Source organism: Centruroides vittatus, unplaced genomic scaffold, assembly GCF_030686945.1.
Source record: "Centruroides vittatus isolate TY-2023 unplaced genomic scaffold, ASM3068694v2 contig_1012, whole genome shotgun sequence".
Classification (NCBI taxonomy): Eukaryota; Metazoa; Arthropoda; class Arachnida; order Scorpiones; family Buthidae; genus Centruroides; species Centruroides vittatus.
Window position 1 is genome coordinate 550661 of NW_027120659.1, and position 27176 is coordinate 577836.

Consider the following 27176-nt stretch of genomic DNA (forward strand, 5'->3'; position numbering starts at 1 on the left):
TCATAAATAAAAATTCATAAATCAATTTCGGTTATGTTAATCGAGCTGATTAACATAACCGAAATTTATTTTCGTTCTCTTTGTCGTACGCTTCTATTAAAAATGTATGTAAACCGCATGAAAATTTCAGAAAAAAATAAAATAAAATAAAATACGCCAATAGAATCTACTCTAGTTACTCTTATTTTAAATATTTATTTAAGAAAAAAATTTTTAATGATAGATCCTAATTTATTACCGCAATTAGCAAATAACGTGACGCGATGGTTACGAAATTTAATTCTGTAATCGTTAGCTTTTGCTATTTTTGCTTTTATTGAATTTTTATTTATGTTTAGAATTAATACAAAGATTTATTTTCTTATAATAACAGAAATTTTTAAATCTGCGAGGCTTTTGTATTGATTACAATTCGATTAATTTTAATTTCTGAGTGTTTTTAATCAAAATTATGCACTAAAGGTAGAGAGAAAGAGAGCAAAATTTATTAGTTATCGATGGTATTTTCTGCCAGTAAGTGTTGTTAGTAGATAGACAAATTGCATTTTTAATCGATAAAAATTGATTTAAATCTAGGAGCTGAAATTAAAGGTAGGAATTACTAGCAAATTTGTTTGTAATATGAATAGTTCTATTGTTTAACTTAACGCATACACTGGTATATATTTGTATATGTATACATACTCGACCACACAGAGCATATCCTGAGATTAGGAGGCTTATGATAAGGCCCCTATAAAGGAGAATCCCCTAAGGAATCGAAATTTCTGAGGATGTATTATTCTTATGAGCGGCTTTCTATATATGTGCTAATTTAAGGAATACGGGCACATTACACGTTAAAAAGTACGTATTTATATTGAAAATACATAGAATTTGCATGGGACGATCGCTGTATAAATCTATTTATTTAAAATGTTTAATGTTAGAGTTTTAAATGCGGGAGCAACGAGGAATATATATATTCAGTAAATATATATTAAAACATAAATATTATAATGTAGCTATTAATTTATCAAGCGCAATTACTCTTCCATTTTTGGTTAATTTCCAAGTAAATTTGTCCCTAAAAGTCGACTGTAAAATGCGCTTTTCTTTGTTAGCTCATTACATTGTTTATGGAAGATGTTAAATTTTAAAATTGTTGTAAATTTAATTACATTCATGACTATCCATTACTGATTTTAGTTTCAGACTTGTCTGGAAGTAATGTTAATATTTTACACAGTTTTAATATTTAATTCTCGATGTTTTAAGCCTCCATTATCTTGTAAAGTGAGATCTGAAAAATTAATCAAGTCGCTTTCAAGTTTGAAGTGCTTATAATTAATTGCAATAAAAATTTTTTTAAAAACATTATTTATTCTATTATTTTTACTTAATGTTTTTTTCTTATTTTATTAAAATATATTAAAATTTAAACGTTAAAATATATTCGAGACAGACGTGATGACAGAAATCTTTTATTAATTATAAAAACTTCAAGTAAAATATAATACATTTAAAAATTATGACATTTTAAAGGCAAATTATATAGGAAAGTGTGTTTAAATCTCTATAAAAGCATTCTAAATTAATTAATTTTTATATGTTTATTCATTAAAAATAGGATTCTAGGATTGCAGGATTGGTTACAAGACATCGTTTTCGGGCTTCTAGAATTAATTTTTTAAGCATAAAATACATAAACTTTAATTTTAAAAGTATAAAAGTAATCCTTTCCATGATATCATGTAAAAAAAAAAAAATTCATTATTTCAGTGATTAATCCTTTAAATGACAACACATAAAGGTCATTCCCACATCCATTTTGTTAACGGACAAACATTTATGGATAAATAAATATTTAAATAAATAATCAATTTTTAAGATTTCTTAACTTTAAAAATAAAAAAAGAAAGGTTTTAAAAATATTTTAAAAAGTAAATAAATAAAAACAAAGACGAGTAAACATTAAAATAGGATAGAAAAATTCCTGGAGTCAGTAGGAAGTTGCGAATTACTAAAATAGACAACGACGCGTCTATGGTATGATTCAGCTAAAGAAAAATACGAACATTCAAGTAGGAATTGTAATCATAGCACTTGCAAAAGTTGTTACGTTTTCCTCATTAAACATCAGTTACGCATGGAAGTCGAACGTGCATTTTTATAAATTGTAACTCTTGTGTCGCGTTTAGTCCATCATCTGTGCCAGATGTACGAGCTTTAACGTGGAACACGCTATTTTTTTTTTTTCTTTTCCTTTATTTAAATTTTTTTTTTACTTCTATTTTTGGCTAAATGCCATAATTCTCTGTTGCGCAAATCAGTCGGGGTTAATCATTTTAGATTAACCTAATCGCAATTATTAATTCTGCACAATTAAATTAAGTTATTATTATTATTTTATTGTGATAATTTCGCTCCGGTAGCTTTTAAAAATTTTCTTAAAATATTAGCCACTCGGTAAGGTGTATAACGAATTAAAACGCCAACTTATCTTCTCTCACTCCGTTCACCCCTTTCGTAAGAATAAGTAATTCTCTTGGACTATGTATCACGTGCTCCGTGTAATCCAATCAGAACGTTTCAAATTATTCCTGAAAGGGGGGGTGGCCTGGTGCCCAGACGCAGTGTGGTGGTGTGCAGGAAAGCCGGGGATGGTTCGTCTCACGAAGACGGCAGACATGACAGATCCGACGATTGTGCACAAATAGATTCTTCACTATATCATGTCGTTGATGTTTTTTGCGTGAATTGTCGATCATTTAACGCTATAGAAACATGGACAGTGCAAGTATGGACCTTAGACGTTACGCATCGCCCATGGATGTGTGGCACATATACCGTCTACCTTCGCTATTCTTAATTCTATCTCTCTTATTTCCAATTGCCACTTTACAAATGGACGATATCGAAGTGGATGCAAGCGAGTAAGTTATTTATTTACTTATTTTACTTACAAATATAAAAAAAAAAGTAAAACAAATTTAATTAAAACACCAATAGATGGCGTACGTAGAAAATGATCCGGAAAATTTTAAATTCAAACTTTAAAAAATAAAATAAAATAAAATAAAATAATATATATTTTTTTCTTTTTTGTATGTGTGTGACGTGTTATGTGTGTACATACATATTCAGTGTTTTGAATAGAACGCGTAAACGCTCTTGCAGCATGTTGATCAATGTTGGCAATTGATTGCAGAACAGTGTTCTAAATAAATTATTCCATTAAATCCTGTTTTGTATTGAGTGATGCGAATGATTATAAATTCGCTTCTAGATGTGATGGATGAGATCGATCACTTAAACGCGCACATCCTTTTACTTTAACTCTAAAAACTCACCCAAACCCTCCAAAAAAAAAATACTTAAAAAATCCATCACCTTAAATTTCGCTTGAATTTCCATGAAAATTGCTTAAAAAATAAATAAATAAAAAATTAAAGAAAATATTTCACTTCTGTAAAATTCGATCCGAATTGCGGCATATTGGATTGATTTTTTTTATTTTTATTATTTAAAATTTTTTTTCTATATAAATATATATATATATATTTTTTAGTAATAAGTTTTCGATTTTAAATTTATAACCGAGTTTTCTTTATATGTAATAAATCAAAATATTCCTTCTGCTCTGATATATGTTGCATCTAATAGAATTTAAAAACCGTTTCGAGCGGAAAAAATCAGCAGAAAGTTTGGTAAATATAACGCATTTTCCATTGTTTTAAAGGTAATTTATACCGCTTTTAATTAATGTAAGAGGTAATAAAACCTTTATGGAGTTGTGTAAGAGAGAAAAAAAGGCGATCGAAATTTTATAAATCTCTCAGAATGTCTTTTTTTTATTATTTTTTTAAAAGGAAATCTTGACATTTCTTAACTACGAAGCGAAACAATTTATCAAACTGAAAATAACAGTTTGAAGAGAGGGAAAAAAATAATAATAGAGTTATACTGTACAACATTGTTCAACTTATTATTTTCGGTATTAGTGTATATCGTATGTTTAATCTATTGAATCGGATGCGAGTTGTCCACCGCAACTCACTAATGGATGAAACTTTTGGCAACTTATCAATTTCTCCAAAAGGACAGAACGTTTCTGACAGATGTCAATGAAAAATTATCAATGAATTAAGAAAAATTTCTGAAGAAAACAAAAAAACAAAAAAAAATAACGTCGGTGGACCTATCGAGAACATTACAGAAATATGTTTAAGCGTTATATAAATTTTATTGGGGGATTTTAACCTGTCAATTCTTCGACGCTCTGGGTTGCCGGTGGAAATTTCGGGTGTATATATGAAGTACATTAGGATTATTTCGAGTAAAATATCGATTGTTCCACCTTGTTGGTCATCCCTATCGCATTTCTGGTAAACACACGCACACACACATAACCACAAATTAACGTCGTAAAATCTGTGTTAAACTAGGTGGTCGGCAGATGGCGCTGCTCTTTTCACGTCACAAAAGATCGTTAAAAGCGAGAAAAGTTGGGATCAAACATATAGTTGACAGAAACAATTATTCTTTTACTGGGGAAACTTTTGTGATTCGCTTAACAATAGAGGCCAAACTTTTAAAAAAAATATCTTCAAAGGTAACCGAGCGAGGGGAAAAGGGAGTCTCGTTATAACACTTCCGTCGGGCGATTATGTTTTTTCAATTTCTTTCTTTCCCGGTCACGTGGCCGATGGAACCGGTAATGGAGCTCTTTTATTCCTCTTCAGCAGTCCATTACCAGAATCCAAAAGTATCTTCGGGTCGGTTTGACTTTCGCTATTCGCTCCGTCAAATCGCAGTGTGTGTGACTCGACGTCAGTAGGGATGCCGATAAGTATTTTTGTTTCCGAATTTTCTATGCTCTTACAACGTCGTGTATATATATATTAAACAAAAAAAAAAAAAATATTTGGGGTGATGCGCTCCCAGTTTGAGATGCGCTGCTGAAAAATTGATCGGACGATACGGCATCGGGCTAAAATAATTTGTGGCTTTCGCCTCTTTTAAGTGAGTTCCCATTTTGCAGCGTTGATAGTCGGCGCATTTGTGATATGTTTTATGCAACGAACGTTTCGGGATTTGTCAAGAAATAACTTTAGATGAAATATTATTTTAAAGTTAAAAATAACTGCGTTACAAATCCGTAAAGAAAGAGTATATCCTCTTCAGGATTTGATAGAGAAAAGGGCGAATTTGATCCCGTTCCATTTATCACAAAAGCATTATGGTTGTTGGCAGGCAAACACCCGAGTCTAATGAAAGTTTCTCAACAAATAATCTTACGTCCATTTCCCGACCATAGTCTTTTTTTGGTGAAGGGACTTCTAGTCGTGTGTCTGTCTGTTATGGAACATTCGCTCGCTGCTGATGTTGTTTATCGATCTCCTTCTAGCTTGCAACCAAAGTCGTTTTCTTGACGATCCGTCTCTCCGAAACGTAACCCAACACCAACTAGTTTCGTTATCTAAACATATCTTTCAAGTACGAGTATTTTCGAGTGTCGTTCAGACACTTCACTCTCATAAGAGTGAAATCGTCAAGAATCGCACGGAAGCCATTTACTTTATTTTATATATATATATATATTTTAAGATTTTTCCCCCTTTCCATTTTATCTATATGTAATACCAGCAAACGGAATTATAACTAACTTTAGAAAACAATACAAGATGTTGTATCAATCGATAAGTACTGTTTGTATTTGAAAGGATTGGAGGAACTATTTCTATTGTGTGGATTGCGATTTTTCCCCCTTTTTATTTTTACAGCGCGTGTTTCTGTGTATTTAAAAGTCAACGTCCCTTCAAGTTATTATCAGAAAGTGCAGAGGTTATTGCATTTTAATTAACATTACTTCGCTCCGGAGCCTCTATTTGAACGATTCGCGCTTCCCCCACTTCCGTCCCCTCTATTCTATTCATCCGACTCGGGGACAGGAAAAACACGCGGCCTACCCCCTCGAATTTCCATTTCTGCCTTTGTTGACGGGGCTCAAGTTGTCGTGTGCGAGTTTCCACAGCTGCAGCACTTCCTATTGGTCGAAGCCATGCCCTGTGCAACAATGGCCGGATCCACTTCTCTTGTTTATCATTTAGATAGTTGATTTATAATCTCTATTATTTTGATAAAACTTCTGAGGTTTTTTTTTCAACCCTCAGAGCTACATTTTCTCTTAATTCAATAAGCATAACAATTAAAAATAATATTAATAAACAACGGATTCGTTTGTTTTTGTAATAAAAATGACCATCGTTAAATGTTGTGAATTTTGCATTGCGGCGTTTTGTTTTCGTATTTAAAAGTGAAGAGCTTCTGTTAAATTGATCATAGTAATCGTAACCTGGTGTTGCCGTGAATGTGCAACATGTCTGCAATGAATATTTCAACAGTGAAAGGAAATAAATGTGCGAGATGTGTCTGAAGTGACACGAGATTGTACAACATATTAATCGTAATTACTCGGCTACCATATTTGGTACTTTGTTCGTAATGATCCAGAACATACTTCCTACTCTCATATTTGTTAGGAAGATGCATTACAAATTTCTTCTTCTTTTTTTTTAAACTTTTAATCTTTATATAGAATATTAATTAAACAAATTTATAATTTTACGTGATGTATTTCCACAAAATGTGCCATGCTCTTTCAAACAATACTCATTTCAGCGCTTTGCAAATACGTTAATTGGGCCTAACACATTTCGTAGGAGTTTTTAAAGTGTTTTTTTTTTTGTAGTAAATATGGATTTTTTGCTTACTTTAAAGTGTTTAATAAAAATATTCATAAACACGTTTCTGTAGCGGGTGAAGAGATGAAACACTAAATGTGATTTTTGTATCAGTAAGATATAGTTTCAGTGAGTGACTAAGTGAGTTATAAAAATTCTATCCACGATACACGGATAGCAGAATAATGAAAATTTGTACTGCTTGAGAATAATAAATGTCGAATCGTTGTTCAGAAAATGACAAAATTTAAGATGGTAGCATTTTCTCTTCATCAAACTGAAGTCGACACCTGATCAGAATTTATTTTTTACTCCGCTACTAATACACGTACTGTGCCAAAAGACGTTTAAACTTACGTACTATAAAATAAGTTTTTATTTATTTTTTAAACTTATTTATTATTATTATTTTTAATTCTCGTGAATTTCTTTGAATTTCGCCCGAGATTCGAGTAATCAAAAGTGTTGAAGATGGCTAATAACTTTTCTAAATGAGTGCTCTAACTTCGTAACGCTCGTATACAGTGAATTTACCTGTGAATAGGAAGATTCACTGCTCTAGATACAAGCGCATTATTTCTTTAAATGATGTTTCGGGTCACATATTTACTGTTCTTGTTTGATCTAAGCTGATTACGAGATAAGTTCCGCCATATTTCTATTGCATTTGGCATCAAGTAAATGTGGAAGATGTCGTGTTTCGCGTACTTAAATTAACATCAACAGGGATAAAACTTGCATAACGGATTATGCAGTTTTTACTGCATGTACAGTAAAACCTGTATAAACCGGAATCGGTATGTTTTTTTCCGGTTTGGTAGGTTTCCTCATTGAACAGGTTTTTCTTTTAGCACAGAAAATCGCTTCGTCTTGAAGAGTTTTTCCATTTAAGCAGGTTCCGTTTTGTACAGATTTTACTGTACTTTTTGATTTATTACAAGAAATTGAGCAGCTTTCGCAATGTTTTCCTGCGCCATTTCCTTTCCCCCCACTTCTGAGGCTCTTAAAATATATCTTAATGATATCCGAAGCATATAATTATTCATATTTAATGAAATTCGTCTTCTTTAATCTAAACTTTATTAAATTTGGCTGGGAAATTGTGGAAAAAGAATAATGAGATGTAGCTTTCGTGCTATTATTCTACATTAGGATATATAAATCAAGAAAACGTTCTTGAAGTGCATATGATAATTAAGTGATTCATCAATATTCCCGAAAAAATAAAGAAGTCTGCAGAAATGAATTTAAATCGAAATTCCGATCGATAAGTAACATTATCAATTGGAATAAATTATCTATAAATAATTATAAATTATAACTTATATTTAACTTTAATAAATCTACGAATTAAAAACGTTTTATGCTTTAATTTATTCTTATAATTTTAATAAATTAATGAGTTTTATTTTTCTTCGCTTTATCCTCCGAAAAATTCTTATTTTTATGCTACCGAAAATATTAATATGTAAATTTAATTATTTTTCTTTCCACGAGTGGATTATTTTATTTGGCTTCATTACTAAACGTTTATAATGCTTAGGAAGAAAGAAAAGTTTTTAACGTTGCGAGAAAGGAAATATTGTAACTTAGGATGAAGGAGAAAAAGAAAAGGAAAAAGAAAAAAAACTGAATTTTAAATATGGAGGCATAAAAAATTAATAATTTTTTTTTTTAAATGGAAAATAAAGAGAGTTTTAACGTTGTTGGATGCACTGATGCTACGATGTGGGTGGCTTTTAGTAATTAATTTTAATAATTTTACATGCGAAAACGTTTAGATATGAATAAAAGAATACAGTCAAACCCTCTTATATAGCAAAACCCTTCTATAGAGTCAATTAAACAGTAGAAAGAACCCTTTCTATCTCTGCATTACTGAATATAGGATTTCGCTGGGTAAGCTAAAGATGCAATTTTAGGGCCTCGCTTTATTTTTGTTTTGTTTGTTTCGTTATTTGGTACAGGGGAAGGGCCTATTATATGCTATAATTTAGGTCTAACAATTGCAATGTGCAATGTGTCAAACTCTCAAATGTGTGCTCTGATCGCGTTATTGTGTGATATTCTTCGATTTAGTGCCAATTTCGGAGGAGAACAAGTGACGGCGCTATATCGAGGTTTCGCTGTATTATCAAAAGCATTAGAAATATTAAATTTTTTTTATAGATAATAAGAAAAATTAGAAAATTAACATAATTTTAAGAAAGTAGATGTTACGTGATACAAGACCAAGTAACAAATCGCATTCATAATATCTTGTACAGCATTTGAGTCGAGTTAATTCACCAATTATGCAAGAATTATATGACGTGAGAGATTTTAAATAACATAAAAAAATCAATAACTTAGAATATATTTAGAATATAAATCAGAGGATTAACAATTTAGCATTTTCGAACATTCGATCCATCATCAACGTAGAAATTTACTTGTAAATATAATTTTGCTGTTTGCCTGTTGGAAAAATGGCCATTTATGAATTTATATGAAGGAAATTACGAATGGAAAGAGAGAAAAATAAAGCTTGCAATTCAGATTGGAAGAATTTAATCTGCAAATTCGAAAAGGTTAAAAAAGAGAGAGAAGAAGAAGATGACGAAGAAGAAGAAGAAGAAGAAACTGTGTCGTGTGCAGTAATTAAATTTTTATTAGAAATATCTTTTAGTCAATATGCGATCATATTGCTTTAATTACTTTTTTGATATCTTTTAGTAATCCCCTGAACGTTTTCGAATGTAACGGTTACGACTCTTTATATTGAATTACAGAAAATCGGGTTATTGAATATAGTTAAAATGCTTTATAAATGAGTTTCCGACCAGAAAAATTTTAGTCCTTTTCCCTCGAAATTGTATAATTTAGTGAAACAATTTTGTATTTCCTTTCCATTTAGAGGAAGGGGAAGGAAAAGAAAAAATGCACAAACTGTCATGAATTAGAATAATAATTTTTGTTCGAAGTTATTGCTACGGTTTGATATATTTTATCGATTTTTTAATGGCTTGTTTCTTCTCGAATATTCTCTCGCATTTTTTATTTATTTATTTATTTATATTTTATAAATAATTTTGTGATTTAATTTTTAATTCATTCACAATAAAAAGAAAATAACAGCGAGCCAATGATGTAGACTTAAAAATATTCCACTGCTGTTGTTCTATATTTATACTGTTTGTCCTGATTCGCGAAGACAATGAGTTGCATTGTAGATCAGCCTATCTAGGAATGTTTCCATCAAAAAGATTAAAAAGATTAGTTATCGAATGGAACAATAATAATTATTTTTGGTTATTTAAATTCGTCAATTTTTTCTCTTAGAAATGTTTTTATCTTTTTCAAATATACGTTTCGGATTCACTCGGATAAAGGGCTCTTAAACTTCTATTCTTCAGTATAAATTATATATTAATTTGTGTAGAAAGTCTCTAAATTTCTCATCATTTTCATCTTCACCGCCATCTTCGATCGTCCTGGTACTGTAGGATGAATGGTTTATTTCTTTTAATTTTATCATCAGATTCAACGCAAGTAAATCTATAGCTTTATTTTTAATGCTCTTACGCTTTAAATAGTTTTATAAGATCTATGCTCAATTTTTTTTTATATGGAACGAAGTAATGGCTGAATGAAGATGATGGATTTTTCGATTTTCGTTTCGTTCTGGGATGAAGTTTCCCTTCCTCTTCATATCATTGATAAAATATATAGAGTCGTCTCATCATCAACATCGTGTTCCATTGTTTTCGCTCCATTAAAGGATGGAATCTTCTTAAATTTTTTCTGTTTTATAATACAAAGTGGAGCGTTATCAACAACAAGATCTAATGCAGAATGAAGATGATGAACTCTTCAATTTTATTTTCGTTCTGGGATGATTTTCTTTTCTTCTTATATTATTGATAAAATATGTGGAGTCATACCATCAAGACCTTTTTCTATCTACTGAAGCATGAAATCTTCTTAAATTTTGCTGTTTTATGCATACAAAGTATACAGCAACGTAAGATCTAAAGCATTTTTTAGCATTCAATTCAGTGATCTTGGAACTATCATCATCTTCCTTGGATCGAAAACAACGAAATCAATGAAAAAAATATATATTTATTAAATGTAAATCTTTAAAAAGAGTATATAATTTAATACTTTGCCTTAGTACACGAAAGTTTTGTTACGCTGAATAAAGCGATTATAGATTTAGTAATAAAATGACAATAATATAATATTTTATTGAGGAATAAAAGTGGGATATTATATTAAGCGATATTAATTAAATTTTATTTACCTTTAGCGAGATTAGGAGGAGACCTATTCAACTTTTATCATCAGTCAATATTGCCATGACACAAAGTCTTTCAACGAAAAAGCTGTAAGCTCGATGTAAGAAGATTTTAAATCCGATTATTGGGCGATCGGCAGTATTACTGCCAGGATTTTTAACCGAAAATTGTTGTTATTATCAATTTAAAAAAAGAATTATATATATATATATATATATATATATATATGCCAAAGTTCACTTTTAATTTACCAAGCAAAATGTAATTCTTTTTTTTCATAATTTTAATATATTTCATGTAAGAGTGACGAGATGCGGATTAATTTCTTTGGAAAGAGAAAAGTTCAATATTAGAAAAGACGTATTTTCGTTATGAGGAAAGATGATAGTTATTCTCTCGACATCTCGAGAAATAAGAAAGATGTCAAGCACTGGAGGGGGAGGGAAGTAAAAACTCATAGGCACTCGGCCGAACCATCATTGTTACCTAGAAATGGCAAGAAGCAGGTGGTGCAGGTGCCAGGTGGTGTTATGGTGTATGACATGTCATCCCTTGCCTGTTGATAGATGAGTACGAGATTACGGCGTGGGATTGTCCGTGGGATGTCGGACGGACACCACCGTGCGATATGTAACAAATGTTTGCCATCGATCGTTTTCATGCTTTGAATCTCCACTTGACAAAACTCCTACCGAATATGTGATTCTTAACGTCGAGTAATTTTTGTACCCCCCGTATTTAACGGTTCGAGTACAAAATCTAATTTGCTCCAAGATAACCTAATGTAGCAAGCTCCAACGCGTTACTTCGTTACCGTTTACCACGTTAACGTTGCATCCTTGCGATAGTTTCTCTTAGCAATGGATGCTTGCGGTCGAGGAATCGGAATACTACTAAATTCATTAGGTGTAATCCAAATGCGTGCAGGTTTATACCAGGCAATTCTAAATTACTGCTCAAAACTACAATAGCGCATCAAATCCTTAGATGGGTGTAGAAAGGAAACGAATACCTTACAAAATTTTTTACTGTCTGAAGTATTTGGCTCTAATGGGGAAAAATTCCAACTGGACCTCTTTTTGAGGGTTTTTTCCCCGACCCTCCTCTGCACCCCAGCTATCCAGCTCGGAAAAAATCCCCAAAAGGGGGATTTTTTCCGAGCTGGGCAACTGGGATGCAGAAGATTTAGAGAGTGAATCCTGTGCACCCCCTAAATCTTCGCCTGAAAAAAAATAATATAGTTTTTTTCAATTCGAATAAAATCCCTGTTTCCATTAACAGAAGCGAATGTTGAACTTTGCAAACTATTGTTTTCTCTATCTATTTTTAATGCAATCGACCTACTAGACAAATATTTTCTAACACGCTTCTTTACACCAGCTAGTATAATATTTTTAAGCATATTAATATAATAATATCTTAATACAGCTCAGTAAACGGGAAAATTATATAGCTTACATATATATATAAAGCAGTTTAAGACCCCTTATTCGCCTAATTTTAATTAAAACTACGTTTAACTGCATTGTATCCATTCTATAGAATGTAGTCGAGTACAGTGTTGGCGTTTGAAAATCTGGAACAATAGATAGTAGCGTGAGATTCAAACAATTCGATCGAACCTTAACCCCTGTCTGCTATATATTTTGTTGTTGAACTGCTGATATCTTTGAGAATCAGATCGAGATGCTTCGAATAGTAATGTTTCTAGGAGTTATCGCGTGTCCACTAAAACATTGGACCGAGTATTACCCACACTTAAAACATAAAAAACAGCAACCCATTGCAATATTTCACTGTATATCGCTACTTATTCTATAGAAGTAGGCCGACTTCTGTATTATTTAAAAGTTATTATAATAGAAAACGTGTTAATAATTGTGTATAACAGCAATATTTAATTTTTTTTTCTAATGATATTCTTCATCGTAGCTCGGAGGGTTTATATACTTCTTCACTAAACTGATAATTACCTCCAATTGATGCTGTAGAGAGAGAGAAAAAAAATTAATAAAATGCTGCGAGTTATTAATTTATCTGAAAGAATATTGACTCAAATTAATAATTTCGAATGGATTTTATAATTTTCTTAAATTAACCTTTATATAAAATAACGTTTTCTGATGGTTACTTAATTGAATTTTTGTTTTTTCTTCGTATAAAATGAAGAAAAATACAATAAGCTTTCAAAAATCGCAATGTTTTTTGAAGTTAAATCACTAGAAATATCCATTAGATCGCATTTTCCAACTTACTTTCGGTAGTGGAACTTCCTTTTAACATACCTGAAGATTGACATATTCAGAAGAGGTCACGACCTACGGATTGGAAAATGCTGTTCTAAGAGCATTTTTTACTGATTTATCATACTAGAAATAAAGTAGAAATTCGTGGGCGTATTTATCTAACTATAAATAAGTCTGTACGGATGCCTATTTCTTAAAGAAACTGCTAGAAACATCCATTAGATTTACGCTTTCCAACTTTTACCCCTTCCGTATTCCTAACGCATTTAAGAAAGGAAACGCGATCGACGGGTTGAGAAACTCTTATTATCCCACTCAATTTTAAGCAGAAATCATTTAAAATTGCTGGAAATTTTATTTTGTCCATGGGCACCATGCCAAGTAATTTACCATGAATAAATTTTAAAATATTAAACGATCAATTTAAACTTTTGTTACTATACAACGTTAAGCTATTATAACAATTTGTTGTAATGTTTACGAAGACGAATCGCTGTGTTATGGAAACGGAATATATTTTTTTATTTTTACATTTATTTTTAATACGAAATTCACAATTTTTTAATGCTAGAAGCTTAGATTATCACGAAAATGTCGAGTATCAAATTTCACTGTAAGAAAAATATATTTTCTCTTAATGTAACGATGCTTAAAGTAACATTGGAAGATATTTTAGTGTCACTAAAAATAACATTCACGATAATTATTTTTATTCATTTCAATTTTAGGAAGAAAATAAAGAAAAGGAAGAAGGTAACAAGAGAAAAAGAATTTCTTTTTTAACGTTTTCTCATCATTAAGATAGAATTTAAAATTGTTAAGAATTTGAAAGGAGGAAATTTAATTAAATCAGTTTAACAGAATCTTAAATTTTAATCTCGCTTATATTGCAACACTAAATCTGAGTGTAACTAAATCAGTACTTTGTTATATTAGAAAATTCGACATTTATCTACAATGCTAAATCTAATTTCACTGTGATCCAATAATTGATGTTTGCAATGGTTAAGTTGCGGCGTGATTCAAATGATTTTATTTTGCTTTCTTTTTTTTTTAAATTTCTTTCTAATCTTTAAATTTTATTATACGAGTAAAATATACGCTTTGTTTTTAATCTTTTGTAAGGTTTTTTTCCACTTGATCGCTTTTTTTTTTTTGAGCTAGTGGCACACGCGATCTTTGTTGGCACACCTAACAATCCTATTAAAGATGCCTCGAGGAAGCGAAAAGTTAAAGATTTATAGGTTTTTTATATAAAGTATGTACAAATAACAGGCAAAAATTATCATTTTTTAAAAATTTTGTGGCACTTCTATGAGTTTCTTGACACACCTCTACAATACCCCTCTATGAGAACCTCATTGCTTTAGACTATGGGAATGCTTAATATTATCCTGAGTTAAAAATGTTTCTCATCTGATGAATTTTAAAACGAGAAAGTGTGTCAATCAGTGTTATGATTTAGAAATATTCACGATCTTTAAAGATTTCTCTTATTTACAAGATCCGTTGATTCCCAACTGATGGATTATGATTCGGAAATATTCTCTCAATCGTTAAATCCACGGAAACCTTTTTGAAATGTCGGGTCACGATCTAGAAATGTCTTCCAACTATTGCAACACGATCTAGAAACGTTTCTCAACTGACAGATCGCAGCAATCCACGAATATATTTCCCAAATAGTAATCCACGATCCATTCTCAACAAGTGGATCGCGCATCCCAGTTTTCTAGATAATAATATAATATCGAGAATCGAAGAATAGCGAAAGTAATATTTATATAAATAGCGTTTTATTGATGTTTGAAATGACTCATTTGTTAGACAATACCTCGTAGAAAATCATGGATAATGTTTTGTATTTTATGGAATATTTCTATATATATATATATATATTCCGGATTTTCTGTGAACATCCTTATATGAAAACGCTATCACCAACAAAATAAAAAAATGTTGGAAGTGAATCCAACACAAGTTTTTTTATGGTAAAGTGATGACAAGATGGAATACGAAAATTTACATTGTGCTAACTTTTCAATATTTAGCATATTTTACCGAAAGAATTCAAATAAATCGGGATGGACGGAAGTGGCACGATTTTCGTAAAGATGGCGGCTTGTATTTTTATTATTTGTTTTTTTTTTTATTGCGAGGCAGATTGATAACGACGGAAAAAAAGGGGAGAGGAAGAGGAATGCGACGATGTATAGAGCATGCGTGCAGTCTTTTAATGCATTTTGTGTAGATGCAATGACATTTTCGGACTGGCGTTTTCGCTATAGACGGGAACTGATAACGCTACTAGACCAGTGAGTTACCTAAAGCCATGTCCCGTTGGGGGCACTCGGGGAGCTCGGTTTCGATCCGGTAGCGGTGTTTAGGTTGCCATAGCAACCCGTTAGAAGTAATCGAAGGCGTCTGTAGGTTACACCTGGTGTTGAAAAATACGAGAGTAACAAATTGTTATATTTTTACTTCATCAATCTAACTTGACTTAATACAAATAGATAAATCGTGTTTTGTAATTGTGTTGTTTGCTAAGGTCTTAATGTTATGTAAGCGTATGCAGAGGAATGTCGTGTTAATGATACAGAACACACACACGGAGACATACAAACACACACACAAAATTAATGATCGACAGATAAAAAAAAAAAAAAAATAATATATGTATATAACTTTTTCTGTTTTTTAATGCTCGTTTTACAGCTCGACATCTTCGATTAGGGAGCGTTAGATTTCATCTAACGCTTCCTAATCAGTTAACTTTCGGCTTTGAAAAAGTTGAAAGTTTCATTTATTGTTATTGATTAAGAAACGTCATTAGAGCTTAGAAATCGTGTGTAATTTATTTAATTTTTACTCAATTTTTGTAATTTCTTCTACGAATTTAACACCGCTTGTATATAGGAAGAGTAATAAATATTCCAGTTTTTGTATTTAAAACTGTTGACTTAATACTTGTTTTTCTTTTCTTTTTTTTTTTCCTCGAAAAATATATAAAAATTTAGTGTATTTTAATCATTTTCTAATGTAAAAATGGCAATTATGTCGAGTTTGCGATGATAAATATAATCTTGCTGATGAGTTTACTCCGTATAATATACTTTTAATTACGAAATTTCGGCACGAAATGGAAAAAATTGGAGTTTAAAATTAAGAATTTAGCAATTTTTAAACCGGTGTTTTCTGTTATAATTGAATGCTTTGTTTCTGTCTGGTTCTCGATTAATACGAGATAACTTTTTATTACCCAGGAAATGTTAGCGAGAGATACTTAAGGAGACCAAAGATAGATCAATATTCCATTGGCAGTAATGGCGGCTGCACACTCCATAAGTGTTTACAGACAGAGCACTATTGTTTGAATTTTCTTCCCCTTAACAGATACCCAACAGCTGCAAATAATTGCTACATAAGTTTGTTTAGGGGGGAAGAAAATATCTAATGCGATACTGTATCATCTTTTATGCTAACTATATACTGTATTTCATTTGTTTTGTAATTCATTGTATTATTTGTAAATGTTATTCAGAATATGGAAGGGTGGGGAGGGGAATTTTATTTTATTTTTTTTTTTATTTCTTATATCTACTTATCTTCTCGGGTATAAATTTTCCTCCATCGTTTTTTGAAGGGTGGTTACTCTTACCAAAATGTTTACTAGAGTTCGCATCGATATTTTCAACCCTCCTTCTCTTCTAGCGAGTGATTGGTGGAATAATCCATCATATTCCTTGAACAAAACTTTTCTTTCGATGACAGGTAGTTTAAGCTTTGCTAAACTCGATCGACTCTTTTGTTCTCAATATCGATACTTAGACAATTTGGCTTGGATTTACTTTAACTTCATATAACCTTGCTGAAGAAGAGTAACGAGTTACCTGCCTTGCTGATAATTTTAAGGAAAGATCATCACCGCCATTTTAAATTCATGAACTCGATCGATTGATGGGGGAAAATGTACATATAAATTTCTTGTTTGTGTGTTTTATAGAAAAGACAGAATTCTCCCGGCCATTACCATACATTGTTTGAATTCTTTAAGTGTTAGGGAAATGGGGCAAGATAACGCATAGGTTACAATGGGGGAAAAAATCGCTTCTTCTTTGTTTTATGAGCTGGAACTGATAGTTTTTCAGCGGGTGTTCATCTAGTTGGAAATTCCGTATAGAAATTCAACAGAGTTTAGAATTTGTTACAGAATTTTCTGGTTCTTCACCCGAAGAAAATGGAAATTAAGGAGATGTAAATTTTATTAAGTTCCTATGCGAATGCATTACTTAAATTGCTATAAATATTAACACGGCATATCAGATATCGTATAAGATGCCATAGTTTGTTTAACAGAAGGTAATTGTCGGGTAGCGGAGAAAAAAAATCTGATTCTGCCTCATGTAAAATTTAATTATTTTTCATATGGATTTTTATAAATAAATTCAGACCGTGTAATTATTTCTTGAGTACATAAACTAAAAATGAAAGTAAATTAATTGTAACTAAAATTCGGTTAGATGTAATTAGCGTATGGACTAATCGCAGCGTAATTTGCATGAAAAACTAAGACGAAAATTATTCATCGTGTGCTTGGTGGGCATCTTTTTCCTTTGAAATTTCATTACAAATACTGTATATATTATTCCTATAACGAAATAGCAAATATTATCGCATATTAAAGAGAAAAAATTCTGCTTTTATAATTAGTAGACCCTAAAATATTATTACTGCTAATTCTAAGTAGAGAAGGTCCGAAAGGCTAAACGTCCCCGCTGGCCTTCTCTATCAGAAACCTTATTTATCTTTTATGTAAAAGCAATTGAAAAAGAAGGCCTTAATTTTGATTGGCCTTCCAAGCCCTAATTATAATAATTTCCAATGTAAGTTTAAAGTTTACTTGCCATATATTTTCTATAATTTTTTACATTTTTTTTTTGTTTTATAAATCCTCCTTCTTGTACTTTTTTCTTTTTTGTACAAATTAAAAATCTTTCGATCAAATTTCGTCGTTTCTTATCAGTGACGTAACTAGAACCGATATTACAGAGGCCCGAAGTAGAACGTGCAAATCGACATTTACTCCTACACCAGTGTGGATGAAGAGTAAACTCTTAGATATTGTTTATACACGTGTATTAGTGTACATTCAAATCAGTTTCTTGTACTTATTTGATTTTTTTTTCTTCGTTTATTTATAATGGCATTGTGATCCCTGGTTAAGCCAATCTTTTGTTTTTTTTTTGTATAAAGGTCAATCCTGATACTTGGCAATTCAGATTTGTCTTTCGTGTGCTTACCAAAGACGAAACTGAACATGTAAAGTCACAGTAATCTGATATAATCTGTGTTTAAACCAGTTTATTTTCCAGACAATTTTTTTTTTCTTTTGATAGAAGAAGTTAAATTTAATCCGAGCTGGTTTGCTTACATTTAGGATTTTTGAAATGTATTTCCTGTAAAAATAGAAATAAATGAATTAATTAAATGTATTATTTATTTTTTTTAAATTGATATTTAAATCAGGGTTTTAATTACTTACACCCTCTTCAGTTATAACTTGTTCTGGCTCGCATTTGAGCCCCTTTGCGCAAGGACAACCCCCATGGTTATAGTCTTTACCTAACAATTCCATCATTAATTCGGGAACACAGAATTCATCTGGAATATATATTAAATAAATCGCATTAAAAACTATTTTTTCTACCTATTTTTTTACGGATACAAAATGATTGTTTTTATTTAAACAGGAAAATTTCTATTCTTCTCCGTTGTTTGTTGAAAGAAGGCCAAATATTTGACATCGAGCCAATTCTAGTTTGAAAATTACCGAATAAAATTCAAGAGAGAGAAAAAAAATCTGTAACATGACGTAAATTTCGCCTCTATTAAATTTAATTAAAAATTATAATTACCTTATTAAAGCTAGAGAAACGAGATCTCATAAGGATACATTTTTGTCTTCACTTGTTAACAAATATTCACGGAATTAATCAGTGTTTTGAATTAAGTTATCCATAAAACGTTTAAATTTAATAATAATAATATAAATATATTTTAAAATTATTATTATTATTATTATTGATATTTTTACTAAAAATTCAAGAATTAAGTTGGGCGCTTTGCTAATTAAAATATATTCTGGCAGTTTATGATAATGGTTATATGATAATGATTGCCATCAATAAGTTTTAATTAGTTTTAATTTTTAAAAAGTCAAATTCTTCGTCATTAATATTTTTGAATAATAATTGATTTACTTAAACGAAATTGACTTACTTAAACCCGCTAAAGGCTCGCAGCTTCCTGCACGAAATGGATTTTTACCAACGCAGCATTCGTCTTCATCGCAATCTTCGCTGGTCCCACACGTTTTCTGATTCGGTGCTGCCTGAAAATAATTATTTGCACGCATTATAATACCGTATTCGTGCTTATTCACGTGAAAAATAAGAATAAAATGCATAAAATTAGTTCCCTAATCTAAAGTTTAATTAGGTAAACAAGTTAGAGAAGACCTTGCTGATTATTCTTGTTCAGGAGTAACTTGTATATGACGGCCTGATGGCCCTACTTCTTTGGATAATGAATCTTGGTAGTTTTTTATGAGGGGGGGTCTGTTCTGGATATGGGTCCTCAATCGTAAGTCTGAACGGATCTATATGATGGGTATGATTAAAAAGGCGCTGTTAGAGCCCTCATGGTGCAGAAAGAGTAAAGCTGTGTAGGACCTATAAATCTGTTTATATATTGGTGCAGTGTTACGTTCGAAATTAATAAAACAGTTTTAAATTTCTCTGAAGGAGATTATGTAACTTAATATTTTGTTAAGAGCAACGAAAACAAAATAAATATATATAAATTCGGATTGTGTAGGAACATTTTTAATATTTATATACAAAATTTTATACTGTAAAGTGATTGCTCGTTATATTATCATTAATCTAGTTAAATATTTTTTTTAATTTTTTCGAAAAAATACTGCGTGTATACACACAGCCAAACTTAGATATATAAACACAAAATTTCAAACTTTTACTTCAATTTCTGAGAAATTTACAATTAAAAATGTTAAATAAGAAACTGTGAAAAGATTCCTAAAATTTCCACATCCAATTCATAATTTCTGGGAAATTTTACGAATAGACAACGGGCGAGTAAAACGAGCGTTTAGTTTCCGAGAGAATTTACAGGAAGACAAACAGACGGAAGAACAAATTGAAGAAAAGAGCAATTTTATTATTGTTATTGCTTTTTAAATCACCGAAAATTGTACCGTTTTTATCAAACTGTCTATTCATTTTTCCCTTTATTGAGCAGCATTATTAGCGATTCTATTAAATGTAATTTGATGAAATGTATAGAATAACGATGAAATAGTTTAACAGATTATGTTATACAACACGCGAGGAATAAAAATCTACGCATTTCTAACCATTTTCGTCGTTTCTTCTTTTAATATTTTTCAATCGCTGAATTTAAAAGAAAAAAATAAATAAAATAAACTCATATATGACGTCACGGCGCTAAGTTAATCCGATAAAATTTATAAAGTTAAGTTAATTTCGAGATTATTAACAGAAATGAATGCAGAAGACAGATTTAAAACGATTATTTTATTATTTTTTCAACATAAAAATAAACGAAAAATTACAATTTTTAAAACGAAAATGGCACCATTTACTTTAATGATGTTGCTTTCATTATTTATATTTTTCTAATTTCTTTCTTTTATTTTTTATTTTTTCTTACAGTTTACAGAATTTCTGTAAGGAAATATCGATTATTTGCATTGTTTTTTTTTCCTTTTTTTATAATTTTAATATTGGCTTTTAATTTCAATAAAACACAGCTTAAATTAGTATCTGGTTTATTGTTTCTTCCCCCCCTTATTCTGCTTCAGTATTAATGGCTGATTATGGATAATAAGAAACATGAACTAACATTTAATCTAAAATGTCTAAAGCAGTTTCTGTAAAACCGCTAAATATTGGAATTTTTCGAACAAAATTCCGAAACATGCACGAGTTGTAATCGATATCGGGGGACAAACTTCGCTTTTCTAAATGTCTCTCTCCTACGCTTCATGATCTAGCGCCATGTTTTTTTTTCTTCATTAGCACAGTTCATTGGCTTTCAGGAATTTATGTGATTTTTTTTCCTGTTTTTTTTCCTTTCTCTCTCTCTCCTTCGAATGTTTTAAATCCTAATTATATTTTTAAAATTCTGATTTAATTATTTTTCATTTTTAAAATGTAATTATAATACTTTATTGGAAAAGGGTAGTATTATGGTGAATGTTTTAGTAAGATAAGATAATTTAGTATGAATTTATTCCGCTTATATTTAAGTGAATATATATATTTTTTAATTACTTGTGTGATTAAATTAAGTTTGCATACAGATTTTTAGCCGATTTTAACCTTCTCTGCGCTAAATTGATAGTTCTGTGCATGCAAATTTTAGTGGATTTCAGCATTTTCTATGCTAAGTAAAGCAAACTTAATAGTGTATTCTAGCGAACATTACGATTTTCTCAATTAAAAAGATAAAATTTATCACAGATTTTAGCGAATTTTATCATTTTTCTTGTTAATTAGAACGAAGTAGCAGCAGCACGAGTTAAGAAAACCGGCAAAGAGAAGCCCATTAACACGCATTTTTCCTTTAACGATATAAAAGTTAATGTTGTTATGTTTTCGCCACTCTCAAACTAATGAAATTTACTTTAGAAAAGTGAAATTTAGTAATTAAATTATTCAGAACGTACAATATTAAATTAACGATAAAATATTTAAAAATTTAATAATTTTTATTAAGAAAAGAAATATCGCATCAGTAGAAGAGTGCACTAAAATTGTAGTATATTGCAGAGTAGAAATTAAGTACAATTTTCCGTAAAATTTTGCTAAAATTTTATATAATAGCTTTACGTTATTAATTTTTAATTATTTAAAAGAAAATTTTTAATATATTGCTCAATTTTGACGTCAATTATGACGTCAGTTTTGAGCCTAATCTTATTGACGTCAAAATTGAGCAATTATGACGTCAGTTTCGAGCCTGGATTTGATTATAACGGTTTTAGATACGAATATCTAATAGTGACGTCAATTCCGACGTCAATATTTGAATATCCATATCTATAACCCTTTATAGCGCCGATAATAATGTTATAAGCCGGATTTATTGCAAGTATCCAAAAACGTTACGCAAAATTCTCTCGAAATTTTGAGAAAAATAATAAGTAACTCGAATTTTGCTAAAAATTCCGCAGATTTCAATGAAACCTGCTTAAAACGGAAACGGACAGAACCGAATATTTCCCTGTTTGGCAGGTTTCCGTCTTGAACAGGTTCCGTTTTAGACAGGTTTTTACTGTATAATTCAAATAAATAATAATAAAATATGAGTTTTATTTATTTTTTAATCGAAAAATTACTGAATAAATTCCTCCCCTTCCCCGGTCGACTTAGTAATAGAAGTTTTTTGTTGTTTATCTTATCTTTTTTGTTACTATAGGTAATAGCATCACCTATTATCGTAGATTTAATTATGAAACGTCAAAAACATCGCTTATACATGGCCTATATAAAGCGATAACATCTGTCGACATTTATAAACGGGTCCTAGAGCAAATTTCTTTTTCTAACATCAAACTTTGAAGGACACATTCTTGATACAAAGAAAAATTTCCTGTCTTTTTTTTCTATTGCATAAATTTAACGTTAATTTTTAATACATAATTAAAAGGCGGTGTCTACGTAATTTCGAAGTCCATAGAGCGAAAGATGCACGTAATTTTAATTTGGAGCTTGTAAAATGTTAGTTCGCGACCTTGGTGAAGTAGTAAACCCGATATTTTTTTTTGGTAGTGGTACCTTATAGAGAGATTTTCTACCTAAAAGAAGGGTCGAAGAACTCGGGTTTAACGTCATTTTGGAATCTATAAAGTCGGAACGGTCTAACTTTAATTTAGAGCATCACAGCTTTGGTGGATTACCATCGCTGGTATTAGCTTTTTGCTGATGTGGCCTTCTAAGAGAGGTTTTTTTATATTAAAAAAACCTTTCTTGAACGTAATTTTGGAGTCTGTAAAAAGAAACTTATGTAACTTTAATTTGTAGCTTCTATACTGGTGTTTGGCGACCTCCGTGAAATAGTGAACCCTATATTTTTTTGGTAATGGCACCTTCTAGAAGAGATTTTCTAGCTAAAAACAGAGTTGAGGAACTATATTTTAATATTATTTTGGAATTAATAAGGTCAGAGCGGCCTAAATTTAATTTGGAGTATCTCATCTTTGGTGGATTGCAATCATTGGTATAGTAAACCCAGTTTGTGTTGATGTAGCCTTTTAAGAGAAGTTTACAAGGGACATAACACCATCATTTATTAAAGAGACATCTTAAAAGAGGATTTTTAACTAAAACAATTCTGTTTATATATAATTTTAGGCATAAGCTAAATTAGCTGCAGCTTAGGCTCTCATATTTTTACATTTGGTGGAGGAAAAAAGGCCTATTATAATACGTATGTTATCAGTTAGGGCCTCAACAAGTCTAACTCTGGTGACTTTCAGTGAATGGATCGCAATCTTCAGGATTATGAACCTTCTTTGTAACAAATGAAAAATCTCTAAAAGAGAGTTATTAATTTTAACGCAATTTGGAGGTTCAATCAAATTTTGAGCTAATTGAGCTCCATATTGAAGCTTGCAATACAAACTGTAGAAGTAAGTTCCACAATTTTGAGCTATTCAATCAAAAATCATCATCTTATCGAATAGTGTTTTCACTATTGGAACCCTTACAATTAATCCCTCTTATACGTTTTATAACTACAAAATAAATCCGAAATTTTTTTAAATGTAATCTATTTCTTCTAGAACGTAAGAATCGCAAGAAACATGGAGCCACGATCTTCAGGGATTCGTAAACTCTGTTTTCTAGTAATGAGATCCGCTAAAAGTAAGGTTTCTAACTTAAAAAAACAAACAAAATTATATTTTACTTAAGTAGAAACTACAAAAAAAAATGCTTAAAAATTATCGAATTTCATTAGTTTTATAATTTCATCTGTCTTGTAAATTCAGCATTCTGAAGATTTATAAAACAGAGGCTCGTAAATGACGCCCACGTCAAAGTTTTGCGTTATTAATCTGTCTTTATTACAGAGTAAAACGGTAAATTCAGACAATATCGTGTGACTTCTGTCAATATTGCGGATATCCAAGCATCTATTTATCATTTTTAATTATATATCTTTAATCCGCAATCAAATTTTCCTCTTATTATTAATAAAAAAGGAAATTTTTTTTGGACGTTTAACCTTTGGGAATTGAGTTCCAAATAAGATTCTCATCGAGTCAAAAATCAATTGGTGGCTTTGTAAAAGTTGTTGTACGGAAATTGATGCCTTTTAGCATGTTTAATTGGAATCAATTTATCGATAAACGATACACAATGCAATATGATGGTTTTATTAAACCTTTTTGAAACACATCATTACATTTTGATTGTGGTTTGTATGCAATTTATTCCTATTTTAAATTTCCTTAGGCGTTCTGATTTGATTTATTCTTCAATGGTGCAGATTTACTTGAACGTAATCGAACGTATGCCGAGTTCAGAATGTAATTAAACTTGAACACGTAATGAATATAAGCGTGTTAAAACATAAATATCACCTTGAAGACCTTTATTATGGTATACTATTTGTATACGGTAACGTGACACGTAGGAGATCTACCCCCGGTAGGACTTTCTACTAGTGATGTAACGAATATTCGGTTACTACCCAGTATTCGGCCTATTCGGCCGAATACCGAATACCTAAAAACAGGAGTAAGAAATAACAAAAACACAGTAAATTAATCATTTTGGAAACTTTTATTAATGTTAAAGATTAAACTATAATTATTAAAGTTAATAAGAAATAGCGTCTAACTCTAGTAAATTATTTCGTAATTAAATAATAATATAGCCTTTATCTAGCCCGATATCTTATGGCATTGATGGCGTGTAGGTTAGAACGTATCGGGCATCAGTGTTATTGTTTAGTTAATTATGTTATATTCGTATTCTTGTATATTTTAATATTTTTTACGATATTTTAAAATGATTTACGAAACGTTTTATTGAAACTTATCGTATTTAATGAAATAATTATTTATTTCTAGAAGATGAGTAACTAACTATATAATTTATTTTATATATAAAGCAAAGAATGAGCATTTCTTATTATATGCAAAAGATAACATTTGAAATCATGTTAATTTTAAAAATATTGACAAAAACAATAGCAACAAAATAATAGAGAGCAGGGTGCGCGATTCTTGCATAATGAGGTTTGCGCGCTAATTTTTATATGTGCGTTAATCAAGCCGAATAATTTGGCCGAATATTCGGCCATTCGGCCACGCTCCTTGCCGAATATTCGGTATTCCGTCACGCTTCTGGCCGAATATTCGGTATTCGGCTGAGGCCGAATATACTATTCGTTACATCACTACTTTCTACCCTTTAAATGTTACTAACGTGAAAACCTCGAAAACTCCACGTGCCCCGAAAACTCCACGTTGCAAGGCTCGAACCCACTACTAACTTCAGTGGTTTATCACTAGGCTACTGGTGGGCCATTCTGACACACAGGTGAGTATGATCTGTAATGGATCCATACGAGAAATTGGGAATGGACCCCTTATTTGGGAATATCCATAAAAAAATCTTTAAAAAATAAGCTACATAATCGTTCCGCTATCTAAAACAGACTGCATATAAATGAATGTGAACGTACCGTACGGCGAATGCGTGTTAGGGCATAAATAGACATGAGTATGTAGTAAATATAAGTGATTATATAAATAAAACACGCATATTCGCTTACGTGTACTACAGCTGCTGTAAAAAAAAGTAATATACTTCACGTAAAATGATTGAACCTTCGCATTCGGCGCTCCTTTATTTCTTTAGAATGTTTGCATGTTCATGCCAATACTGTGTGTGTTTGCTTGTCTTTAATATTTACATATGTTTAAATATTTATGTTAGTAGCGTAACCAGGGGTGCAACTCCCTGGTTACGTTACTGATCCCCTCGCATGTGTACATACCATGCCAACCTATATTCATCCCGTATCAGGGGTGAATGTAGGTTTGCATGTTCTAATTTGGGTTTTAGTTACGCTTCTGTTCTCGTTACATTTATTTTTAAATCTTCCAATAATGGATTTTTATCTGCGAAATTCTTGGCGAAATAAATGTAATATTTTATTTTTATATTTATCGAACATCTAGTTTAATTTCCAAATTAATTTTTACGATAATTTTCAACTATTTCGAAAGATAATTTACTATCATTTTTGAATTTTTAACGCCGATAATTTAGGGAAATTTCAAATGCAACATCAGCATTCGAGATACGAATCCCTATATCTTATCGTAGGAATTTCATTAAAATATGCAGAGTTAGGACCATTTCCAATGTTTAAAACATTCAAAAAGTATTTAGAGAGTTTATTTATAAAAATTAGTGAAAAAAACACTACAAAATCGGCTTGAATTTTAAAAGAATTTCATAAATTCAAACACCCCGTTTTCCAGCGTAAAAATAATGGCGTAAGAAACAGCAACCTAATGAAATATTTAAATTTAATCGTATTTGAAAATGTAAATAATACTTTAAAAATTTATGAGCTCGCCTGTTTAATAAATGTTTGAACGTAGTAGATAATAAATAATTTATATAAATGTATGATTTGAAGTTAAATAAATAAAGCTTTACCTGAATCACCAGGAAGAGAGAGAAAAGTAGAACCGACTTCATTTTTAGTGTTTGATGATCTATTCGAAACAGTATCTTTGTGAAAAGTTTCATCTGTTTATCTAATCTTATGAATAATACTTTATCTCGGAGCCATTTCGT

General features: G+C 30.8%; 2 protein-coding genes across 8 annotated transcripts in view; one reads left to right on the plus strand and one right to left on the minus strand.

Annotated features, from left to right (window-relative positions):
- The first annotated feature begins 2599 nt into the window (after positions 1–2599).
- The window catches only part of LOC136984698 (voltage-dependent calcium channel subunit alpha-2/delta-3-like), a 222505-nt gene continuing 197928 nt past the window's right edge, over positions 2600–27176 (plus strand). For all 7 annotated transcript variants that reach the window (XM_067281901.1, XM_067281827.1, XM_067282170.1 and 4 more), the window contains exon 1: positions 2600–2915. In XM_067281901.1, the coding sequence (XP_067138002.1) occupies positions 2767–2915 (149 nt within the window). In that variant the 5' untranslated portion in view covers positions 2600–2766. The remainder of the gene's footprint in view (positions 2916–27176) is intronic.
- On the minus strand, positions 18623–27153 carry LOC136982871 (toxin CSTX-20-like). Its single transcript, XM_067279458.1, has 4 exons — positions 27036–27153; positions 19531–19642; positions 18794–18912; positions 18623–18707 (listed from the first exon to the last, which is right to left on the minus strand). The coding sequence occupies exons 1-4, from the start codon at positions 27126–27128 to the stop codon at positions 18660–18662; spliced, it is 372 nt and encodes a 123-aa protein (XP_067135559.1). The 5' UTR covers positions 27129–27153; the 3' UTR covers positions 18623–18659.